Genomic DNA, 11,458 nt, shown 5'->3' with positions numbered 1-11,458 from the left:
GCACATCCCAAGGGTGCCCAGACAGTACGTGGCCACACTCGGATTCCTTCTGCTAACCACACCGTGAGGTAGGACCTGTAGCCTGTACCCTCCCTGGGAAGCAAGGATCGAGCAGAGTATATTTAGCAATGATCTATTCTCTGTGTCACTACATTTATTAAGCATCAGTGTCAGATCTGGGCATCTGAAGACTTTGAGAGTAGGGTAGGGTCTCAAGGAGAGAGAATCTGTAGGCAGCTAGGGGGAGGGGGTTTCATAGGTCAGGAAATGGATATCTCATGTCAGAGCCACTTGTTTTTGATGACGTTTTGGATCCATCTGATATGGATGCAGACATCAGTGTAAACTCCCGGCTTCTTCTTTGATCCACAGGGCATGTTACCCCATGACACGAGGCCTCGGAGATGATCTCCACATACCAGGGGACCTCCAGAATCACCCTATGTGGAAGAGAGAAAATCAGAAACTCACACAGAAGGAGGAGAGAGAGGCAGAATGGGAGGGGACAGAATGGGAGAGTTAGAGATACTCCGAGATGGAAGGAAAGACTGGTGTGGTGGTACATGCCTGCTATCTCAACTACTCAAGATGCTGAGGCAGGAGGATTGCAAATTTAAGGCTAGGTTGTGCTATGTAGGAAGACTCTGTCTCAAAGTGAAAGAGGGATAAGGGTATAGCTCACCAATAAAGCACTTGCTGAGCATGCATAAGAACCTGGATTCAATTCCCAGTAAAATCAGAGATAGATGAGGTGCTCAAGGACACCAAGTTTCATAAAGGTATAGGTGGGAGAGAGGATGTTCAGATAAGCCATTCATCCTGGAGGGAAGGTTGTTAAGACCCAGTATGTTCTAAGGAGGGTTGAACACTCCATCCTACAGCAAAGATCCTTAAAATTCAAAAAACAAGCAACTCAAAGGCTTCAGCAAGCCCCTAAAACTGACCAGATGCACTGGGCCCCTCCTTCTCCAAGCATGTACAAGCAGTAAGGCCCCTCCTTCTCCAAGCATGTACAAGCAGTAAGGCCCCTCCTTCTCCAAGCATGTACAAGCAGTAAGGCCCCTCCTTCTCCAAGCATGTACAAGCAGTAAGGCCCCTCCTTCTCCAAGCATGTACAAGCAGTAAGGACTATTAGAGTCACTCAGTTGCTATGAGCTGCCTAGAAGGGGCTCTGACGGCCTCAGCTGCTGGAGAGAGATGCTCTCCAACCTGCTGAGCTGCCCGCAGGCTATGCAGGGTGCGCCACACTTGGTAGCTGTCATCCAGGCTGGAGTGAGTCATTTCTGCTCCTGTAAGTAACCTCAGTAAAACTCATCGGTTCACCAAACTGGACTTGAGTGCCATTCTTTGGGCGGTTGTTAGTTCCCTGTCTTGGGTGAGTAGATGTTTGTTCTCATCACTGCAGAAAGAGATCACAGGATAGAGAGAGAGACACCAAGGTCCATAAAAGTAAAGGGTATCGGTGGTGGAGAGGGAGATAGAGAGGGAAAGATAAAAATGCTAAGACCGTTGGGAGAGGTGGGGAAGGCAGAGACTCCAGGGGGGAGACAAAAACAACAACAAAAAACAACAAAAAAACAAAAACAAAAAACGAACGTTCTCTGTCCTCTGTTCTCAGGCCAGCCATGTCTACCTGTTCTTTCTTTGTTCCCAAATCATTGTCTCACTTTCTCGGCCTCCTCACCCCTGACCCTTGCTTTCTTAGTAGGTTGATTTCAGCTCTCCATGGTCTAGAATCATTCTGGCATAAAAAGGAGTCTGGAAGGGTAACAGTCAGGGAAGCTCCTGGTAAGGTATTGGAGACTAGATGGGTGTGGAGGTACATGCCTGTCATCCCAGTACCCTCAGGGGCTGATGCAGAAGGATTTCTGTGAGTCTGGAGACGGGCCAAGGCTTGTGAGTGGGTTCCAGAGCAGCCTGGTTACAGGTTTTGAGGGATGAACATAGAGCCCCTCTCTTTGCAGCTGGGATGCCCCCTCATCTGGAGCTCAGCCATGTCCAAGTGGGCTTCAATGCTGCAGCTCTGAGGAAGGATGGCTAGCATTTGTTTGGCTCTTGAGTCTCTCCAGTTGTTCAAAACTTCACCCAAGGTGGCCATTCACTGAAACTGTTTCTTAAATTTTCAGGCTCACTAGGTTCACCCATATTTGGCTAGCCATTGTAGTGTCTGGCTCTTGGTGTCTCCCTCTCTGTCCTTGCTTCTGAACTTCCTGTTTCTGCTTGGTGCCTTGTGTGTGTTTGTGTAGGTGAACACGTGAGAGTGTATGTGCATGCAGGTGTGTTCGTGTGCATGTGGAGGCCAGCAGGGATCCTTCCTCAGGAATCATCTACTGTGGTTTTTTGAGACAGAGTCACTCACTGGACCCAGCTCACCAAATAGGCTGCACTAGCTGGCCAGTGAACCCCAGGGATCTGCTTACCTCTGTCCCCCAGTACTGGGATACAAGCACATGCCATTGTGCCCTTCAGCTCAGGTCTTCATACCTGCATGGCATGTGTTTTACTGACTGAACCATCCTCTCAGCCCCAAGCTGGCTTGCTTCTTCCTTCTTTCCTTCCTTCCTTCCTTTCTCTTCGAGACAGGGTTTCTCTGTGTAGCTTTGGCTCCTTTCCTGAAACTCACTCTGTAGCCCAGGCTGGCCTCGAACTCACAGAGATCCGCCTGGCTCTGCCTCCCAAGTGCCGGGATTAAAGGTGTGTGCTGCCACCGCCTGGCCTGGCTTGTTTCTTGTCTGTCTCTGCTTGTGTGAGACGGAGTCTCTTCCTGACTTCTCCTCCAGTGCTCTCCCCGCTGACTTTCTCACTGCCTCTGTCTTCCCGTCTGTGGGTGACTTCAGGTCTCTGCCCCCGTTCTCACCTGGCAGGTGTCGTTCCCGTCTGTCTTGTCACCTGCGCACACCATGCTTCGGGTGATCTTACCAGGGTAGGCACGCTCACACTCCTCCCGGGACACCAGTTGGACATCAGCACACTGAATGGTGTCTGGGAAGTCACCTAGGAGGAGGGAGATGGGCCTATGTGAGCCTTTCCTCTCAGGTCTTCACCACCACCACCCTCCCCCCCATTTCCTGTTTCTCTCTCATGCTTAGAACCCGTCTTCTTTGTCACTGACTTCCGATTTTTCCCTTTCCCCATGGTTATTGGCCTGGCTTCCTGACTAATCATTACTTCTCCATGAGTTCTCATTTCTCTTCTCATTGGCCCTTCATTTTTATGGCCATCTTCTCTATGCTATTTATTCATCCACATTTGGTCTAACTCCTCAACTTTCTCCTCTCTCCATCCATCTTTTACCCATGAACAAACTAGCCTACTGGTCCTCTCATCAGCATCTTCTCATGGCCCTCCATCTACCATCCCACCTCCATCATTAGACCCCCTCCTTTTGGTCTCTTCAGCCACTCCCAACCATCTCCCCTCACTGACCATTTTCCATCTTGCCCCAGCCCAGGATCCGACAGCTGGGATTCTTCTCAGAGCAGTCTTCCTTCAAGGGCAGTGGCTGTATGTTTTGAGAGAATTTGACTGCATTTTTCAGATGCACCATCATGATGTCGTTGTCATGGGTGTCAGGGTTGTAGCGGGGGTGGATAATTGTCCGATCCACAGAGATCTGCCTTTGGTAATTCTCTGTTTGCCGTAGGTTGTGTTTCCCCAAGTGCACCTCCAGATTCCTGGAAAGAAGGCAGCTAGGAATCATCTACAGGCCTGGACTTCGCTTGAGGCTCCCAGAGAGATCATCTGCCCTTCTTCTCCCTCCTCTCTCGGTCTTCCCCAGCTCAGTCAAAGACAAGTTTATTCTTCTAGAATTTTGTCTTTAAAATTTTCCTATGGTACTACTTGACAGTCAACTCCCATAGCTGCAGGTTCTACATGTACAGATTCAACTGATCACAGATCAAAAAATACTGGGGGAGCAGCCGAGCAAGTGATGTACACCTTTAATCCCAGCACTCTGGAGCCAGATGCTGGAGGATTTCTGTGAGTTTGAGGCCAGCCTCATCTATACAGTGAATTCCAGGCCAACCAGGAATACATAGAGAGACCCTGACTCAAAAACAAACAAACGAACAGCACACTGTTGAGGAAGGAGCTGGTGAGAGGGCTCAGCAGGTCAAGCGATCGCTGCACAAGCCCGATGACGTGCGTGCAACCGCCAGAACCTGCACAAAAGCGGAAGGAGAGGACCTGACTCCACAAAGTTGTCCTGCGGCCTCCAGAGGTGCACTGTCATGTGCGTACACCCACAAAACTAGCCTTAAGTAAAGAAAATGAAAATCTGCATGTATTAAACATATACAGATTTTTTTCCTTGTTATTGTTTCTCAAACAAAACAGTTTAACAACTATTTACTGCCATGGGCACTACATGTAATCTAAGCATAATTTTATTTATGAATTTATTTTTTGGTTATGATCCTAGCTTTTAGTGGCTGAGCCAGCTCTCCAGCCCATGAATTTATTTTTTAAGATTTATTTTTTTAATTTAAATATATGTGTGGGTAGATGGGGTATGTGCATTTGAGTGCAGGTGCCCATGAAGTCCAGAGAAGGTAAGATGTTGGATCTCGGGGCACTGGAGTTAGAGGCAGTTGTAAGCTGCCATATGGGTGCTGGGACTGAACTCAGATCCTCTACAAGACATTATGTGCTTTTAACCCACTGAGTCATCTCTCCAACCCTATTTTTAAAAAAGATTTCATTTGATTTGTGTGTGTGTGTGTATGTGTGTGTGTGTGTGTGTGTGTGTGTGTGTGTGTGTGTGTGTGTTCTGATTGGCGTGCATATGCAGAGGCCAGAAGAGGGCTTTGGATCCATCTGAGTTGGAGTTACAGGCATTTGATTCGCAGGCTGCCTGGCTTGTGACATGGGTGTTTGGATCCGAAGTTCAGTCCTAATGACTGGGAAGCAAGTGAACTATCAAGCTATCGATGCAGCACCCATTTTTGTTTTTTGGAGGGCATCTCTTATAGCCCAAGCTGGCCTCAAGCTCCCTGAGTAGCTGAGGATTAGCTTGTGCTTCCAACTCTCCTGCCTTCTCTCTCAAATGCTAACACTACGGTGATGCACTACCATGCCCAGTTTGGGAGATGCTGGGTATAGAACCCAGCGCAATCACTCCACCAGCTCCTGCATTACCAGCCCCTGTAGAGATAAAACTTGGAGCTCATGCAAGGATATTCATGGACTACACACAAATGCTGCACTATTTCTTTTGTAAAGGGCTTGAGTATCTGAAAATCTTGGTATCCCCCAGGGTCCTGGAAGCTATGGATACCTGGCTGAACAAAGCTGCTTGTAGGATGGCGAGTGCTCAGATCTGTCTCTCTCCTGAAGTCTGCATTGCACCCTCTGGATCCCCTTACATACATTTCTCAAAGAAAGAGACACTCACGTTTTTTTGCAGTGGGCAGCTGTGAGCACCCACTGTGGATGGATGAGGACTCCACCACACAGCAAGTGACCCGAGGTGTAGAGGGCAGCTTGGAAAGGGTGAGAATTCTTCAAGCAGGGACCACCGTGTACTACCTTATCCTGCTCCTCGGTCCAGGCTGAGAGAGGGAATATCTGAATGAGAGAACTCAGAGAGCCTTCTGAGATGAACTGCAACCCTCTCGGTCCCTAATCCCGTTCTCACCTCCAATCCTACCTCCCCCTCCTCCACTCCATCTCCTCTGTTCTTTTGTTTTGTTTTGTTATTGTTTGGTTTTTCCAGACAGGGTTCCCCTGTGTACCCCTGGCTGTCCTGGAACTCATTCTGTAAACTAGGCTGGACTCCAGCTCAGAGATCCACCTGCCTCTGCCTCCCGAGTGCTGGGACTAAAGGTGTGAAAGGAGTTTGCCACCGTGCCTAGATATCTCCATCCGCGAAGCCATACTTATCCTTTATCCTCAAATGCACCTCCAGACTTGTTCTTAGCCAACCCTGTCAGGACCTTCCTCATTTCAAAGCCACCTAGTCCCATCCTAAACTAGCATCTGCCACCAATGCCCATCCATCTATCAACCCCCCCTCTATATTCCCTTCATCACCTGACTTAGCAAGAACCAAGCACAGGGCCAGTGTCTTCACAATCAGCATCTTCATGGTCGCCTTGAGTAGGGAAGCCAGCGGTTCTGTTAGTCAAGTCCCAGCCTCTGTCCAGGACCCCACCCTGCTCCTTCTTTGCCCTCTCCATCCTCACTGTCCTGTCCTGTGCTCCTGCCCTTGTTTGATCTCTGCCCCCTTCTCACCTCCTGGTTTCTCATCTCCCAACCCACACCTTGAATCTGAGGGTTCCGTGAGAGCAGACCATGTCCATGGTTCCAGTTGCTTTGGGGAAGAAACACAGCCAACCTTCCTGACTCCCTAGACTCTGGTCCCCCTTCCTACTAACAGAGGTTAGTCCCAAGGGGTCACTGACACTCTTCCTCTCTGTGGGACTTTCTTTTCCTACTTGACTCCGTCCTTACACTTCGCTCACCCCACACCTCCAGGTGTTGTGGCGCATGTGTCTTACCGTTGGTGGCCAGCAGTGTACCTGCCAGCACTTAGGTGGGGAAAATGACGCCAGAGGAATCACAGGAAGCCAGAGGCAGAAACAGTCAGCAAGGCAGGGTGCTCCACGAGAGAAGGGGGAGGACAGAGTGGCGGAGGTTGCCTTAGGATCCAAGTTGCACAGGGAGGGAGACACCTGGGTGCAGGGTCCCAAGAACAGACCGTCTCCTAGAAGCCTGCCTGGTTCTACAGCCTTCCAGAAAGAGGCAGGCTCTGTCCTCAGGCTCTCTCAGCTTCCTTTTAACCCCTCTCTCTTCAAGTCTCTTAGCCAGGAGGAAGCCAGACACACCCTTTTCTTCACCCAAGCCTCCCACATACATTCCTTCTGCCCCACGGCTCTGCTCCTGGTGACCCCTGACCAGATCGCTACAGAAAAGGCAGTACCTAGCTCTGGTCCCTAGTGACCCTGCATCTTCGGATCCTGAGGGAGGAGCCGAGTCTGTTCTCATGGGTCTGAGGGAGGAGGCTGGGGCTTGGACCCCTGAGTCTGAGAGAGGGCTGGAGCTACACTCCTGGGTTTGAGGGAAGAGGGCTAGGGCCTAGACAAGTCTGAGGGAGGAGTGTTGGTCCTGGACTCTTGGGTCTGAGGAGGAGGGATGAGGATGAACCCCTGATCCAAAAAAGGAGTGTTGAGGCCGAAATCTTTGGGACTGTGGTGGAGTGAGATGGGAGCTCGTTCTTAGTTTTGGATTTGTAGGATTTGGGATGTGATCAGACTGAGTGCTGAGTGCCAGCTCCCAGGTTAGTCAGTGGTGCCCCAGCCTCCACAAGCACCCCGCCTATACCCGCGAGGGAGCCTGCAGGATCTCCTCCTGGGCTCGTATCTCTGAAGCACTGGAACCAGCTGCCCAGGTTCAGTGGGGTCAGGCTGACTCATCTACCCGTAAGTCCGTCTGTGGGTGCTGAAGACCTCCACATCCCCGGGAGAGTGGGAGCTGCCAGCCAGCTGTTGAGAAACGGTGTTTCGTTGTTTCACTAAGCTGTCCCCCGCCCCTAACCCGGGCTGGGAAGCAGGATGAGCAGTGTGGGGAAAGAGACTTCCAACAATCAGGCATTGTCTGTCCCCAGAAACCTGGTACCATGCTCCCAGCAGCGCCCTTTCTCAACCTCGGTTCCAGGAAGATGGGCGGCAGGCTATCTCAATGACTTCCCTTTGTCCCAGTGTGACTAACAATCTGGCTGGGTCCTTGATCTGAATATTTCAGAGCTCTGGACCCTCTCCTCCAAGACTGCCCTACCTTTGGTTCTCTGGCTCCATTCCTCTCTGTGTCTGCCTATGTCTGTCTCCCTCCATCTCAAATGTATTTGCATCTCGCAAGCCTTTGCTCTGTTGTTTTTTCTTATTCTTCTTTTTCTTTTGTGTCTCAGACTTTCTCTGTCTCTGTTTGTCTCTCTCCTAGGCCCCTGGACTCTACATATCTTCTGTTTCTCTGCTGGCTCTTTCCTTGTACTATTTGGGGAAATGTGTGTGCACTTGGTATGCGGTGATGTTCCTGGGGTATAAGAAGGGATGGCATGGTGTGGGGGGAGGGAGCCAGTGAGGTGCAGGAGGGTGTGTAGACTCACTGGTTAGGTTTTGCACATACAGAGAGACACACAGGTAGAGAGAACCTGGCATGCAATAACTGGGGAGCAATACTAAGGGAGATAAGCAAGAGCACTGGGAAGCTATGTCACGAACTGGGAGAATTACAGGGAGGTGTCTTTGAACTTGGGTCTGAGAAGCAAGAGTCGGGGAAGAAGAGAGGATGCAGGCGTGTGTGGGAAGAGCAGGCAGTGGTCAGTGTGGGCTGCGAGGGAGGGACTTATGGAAGGTGGAGGGTGGAGGGACGCGGGGAAGGGTGTGGGGATAAAGAGGGAAAATGGGGACATACTAGCAAACCAACAGGCAATAGCAGCAGCAAGCATGAATAATGTGCCCCTCAGCATTTGCTGGGCATGGCACCTCACGTGACCTTCTCCTATCTCCGTGTATTAGTCAGTTCCCATCACCCTGGTTAAGAAAACTCAGTTGGCACTTCACACCAGGTCTCTTCTGAACTTAGCATTTCTTCTTGTGTCCCACTATTTCCCCAGACACAGAGGCAGTTCCCCTCATACAACCCACTGGCCATCCAGCCGTGTCCCCTTGCCTCGCTTCTGTGGGACCCACTTCTCTCTGTTCCCGTGTTCTGGCCCCAGTGCAGACTGGTTCTTCACCCATCTGAGCACTCTCCGTTCTCTGGGTCACTCACTTGACTTCCAGAGGGGTGTCCCTGCACTTTACTTGGACTAACTCTGGCCTTGCTTCTTACAAGTCTGCCCCAACTTGTCATGCCTCTTGGGACAAAGTCTGAGACTGGAGGATCTTCAGCAACTAGGGGATAGGGGCATGGCTCAATTGTAGAGTCCCTTCCTGGAATTCTCTAGCAAGGGGCTGGAGATGTGGCTCAGAGGTAGAACATCTGCTGAGAATCCCTCAATGAGGGACCAAGGGTGTGGCTTATTGTTGGAGCCCCTGCCTAGGATCCTACAGTGATGGGTTGTGTGTGTAGCTCAGTGGTATATTACCTGTCTAGAATTCCCCAGTGAGGGGCTGGAGGTGTAGCTCAGGGGTAGAACATTTACCTAGAATCCCCCAGCGATAGTCTGGAGTATGACTCAGAGATTGAGAGCATGCCTAGCATGGGCAAGTTCCTCAGTTCCATTCCTCAGCATTATCAAGTGGTGTTATATGTTCTTGTTGCCAAGATATGAAGTAATGGCTATGTTAAGTAGTTTTGCTTAACCATTCCACATTGTATGTGTACATTAATTAAAATACCATAAGAATATGCAATTTTCCTGTGTTCCTTGAAAATAAATTTAAGAAATAAAGGAAGAGAACAGATAAAAAGATACAGCAATTGGTTGAGTTTGGTGGCATAGGCCTGTCATCCCAGCTAGTTGGGAGGCTAAGACAAGACTATTGCAAGTTCAAGCCCAGTCTAGGCCACAGAATGAAACCCCCATCTTTTTTTTTTTTTTTTTTTTTTTTTTTTTTTTTTTTTTTTTTTTTTTTTTTGAGACAGGGTTTCTCTGTGTAGCTTTGCGCCTTTCCTGGAACTCACTTGGTAGTCCAGGTTGGCCTCGAACTCACAGAGATCCACCTGGCTCTGCCTCCCGAGTGCTGGGATTAAAGGCGTGCGCCACCAACGCCCGGCTGAAACCCCCATCTTAAAATGAAAAGGAAAAAGGAAGTTGGCATCACAGCTCCTCAATTCAGTATTGACCTAGCAGGTATTAGGCCCTGGGTTCAAGCCCCAGTATGGTAAAGTGAAACAAAACAAAATCAGGAATTTATTCAGTTCCTTTATGTAACTCAAGACGTTAAAGGTACGTGAATTTAGAACATGGAAGTTATCAAAGGACCCATTTGCTTCATGTCTTGGCATACCGAGTGCTTGGAATCTGCTCAGCCTTTTACATTTATAACTCAACTGAGTGGGAACTCATTCCTTTCCAGCCTTGAAGGCCCATGATCGCCCTGGCTACTCACTGCTTGGGCCAGCCCTGCCCATCATTCTGTGCTTCAGCTTTGGAGATCGTATCAAGTGTCCTGAGTTGCTCCATACCCCGTGGTCTCGGAGTCTCTTCTCCTGAGTTTCTTCCTCTTCGTTTCATGCTCTCCCCACTTTTTGCTGTCGACCACCTCTTCTCCCTTTGGTCTTGGCTGGAGCATTGCCTCTTAGAACAAGTTTCCACTGAACACCACCCAATGACACCTGTCACGGTTGGGTTAGTCATTCTCTTGTGTGGGCTTCCACAGGTGTCTCTTTCCAGGTGTTACCCTGGACCGGAGCCATTTGCATCAGTGTCCATCTCCTCCACCGGATCTGGAGCTCCATGAGCATGGACTGTGCTGACTCACTGCTGCATCCACAGGGAATTCAGGAAATGTTGACCCATGACTACCATGACTTCATCCACTCCTGTTGTAGATAGAAAAACTGAGGCACAAGGTAGGGAAGTTCATTGCTCAGGTACAAGCACACAGGAAGTGGCAGAGACTGCATTGACACTCAACTTCCAACATTGTGGTATTCCAATATAACATAAGCCAAAATGGCAGCATTCCAACACGGAGGATTCCAATATGACCTACCCCAACATGTTATATTCTAACATGATATATTCCAACACAGTATGTTCTAACATTGTTCCAAAATGAAGTCTTTCAACATAGTAGTATTCCAACACAGACATGTTCCAATACAACAGTGATTCAGCCCATCTCTCTGCAATTCCCCAAAGATGATAATACAATTCCTTACTGTAATACAAGGTGAGTGGGCCCAGGAGAAATCATCCATGATGGGAAAGGAGGGGACACATAGGATTTGAGTCTCTTGTGGCCTACTCATGCCCATTCCTGTCCCATTGCCTCCTCTCTATTCCCATATTACTGGTGGGACTAGAAAATCTTTAAAGAGAGAATGAAGCCCTCCTATCCACTATCACTGACTTTTATTATCTTCCCATCCTTACCTCTGATCAGACCATGCATGTTTAAGTGTCTGAATGTTTGTATCTAAATCAACTTACTCAGCTAAAATCTTCAATAAAAATTTTTAAAGGAAATTTTATGAGAGTAAACAGGAAAAACATGAGAAGTAATAAGACTGAGAACTAACTCTCATTGGTGCTTTGTACTGTGTCTGATGCTGTTCCAGCACTGTTTACATATTAAATTATTTAATCTTTATGATGATGCCAAGAGGTGGGAGCTTGGCCTCTCACTTAAAGGCTGAAGGAACACAGATGGGGAAGAAAGACAGCAGGATAGAAAGGGCAGACAGTGGGCTGGGGTTGCAGCTCAGTGTTAGAGCTTCTACTTCCCGGGGGGAGGAGAAAGAGGGAGGAGAAAAAGAAAGAGAAGAGGGAGAGATCCAGAGAGAGAGG

General features: G+C 49.1%; 1 protein-coding gene across 1 annotated transcript; it reads right to left on the bottom strand.

Annotated features, from left to right (window-relative positions):
- Positions 1 to 281: 281 nt before the first annotated feature.
- On the bottom strand, positions 282 to 6,088 carry Klk6 (kallikrein related peptidase 6). Its single transcript, XM_059253418.1, has 5 exons — positions 6,034 to 6,088; positions 5,396 to 5,552; positions 3,427 to 3,674; positions 2,858 to 2,994; positions 282 to 440 (listed from the first exon to the last, which is right to left on the bottom strand). Exons 1-5 carry the CDS (start codon positions 6,086 to 6,088, stop codon positions 282 to 284), a joined length of 756 nt encoding a protein of 251 aa, XP_059109401.1.
- Between the last annotated feature and the right edge of the window lie 5,370 nt (positions 6,089 to 11,458).

This window comes from Peromyscus eremicus, chromosome 1 (assembly GCF_949786415.1).
Source record: "Peromyscus eremicus chromosome 1, PerEre_H2_v1, whole genome shotgun sequence".
NCBI classification, from domain to species: domain Eukaryota; kingdom Metazoa; phylum Chordata; class Mammalia; order Rodentia; family Cricetidae; genus Peromyscus; species Peromyscus eremicus.
Note: the sequence above shows the minus strand (reverse complement) of the source record. Positions and strands in the feature narration are given on the sequence as shown.

Bases quoted from the DNA above. Each gene is read 5' to 3' on its own strand.
- Klk6 (XM_059253418.1), bottom strand. From the start codon at position 6,088: ATGAAGATGCTGATTGTGAAGACACTGGCCCTGTGCTTGGTTCTTGCT. The intron at 5,553-6,033 runs GTGATGAAGGGA...TCCCTCTCTCAG, and splicing joins CTTGGTTCTTGCTAAGTCAG to CCTGGACCGAGGAGCAGGAT. The intron at 3,675-5,395 runs GTGAGTGTCTCT...CCTTCTTTCCAG, and splicing joins GCTGCCCACTGCAAAAAAAC to GAATCTGGAGGTGCACTTGG.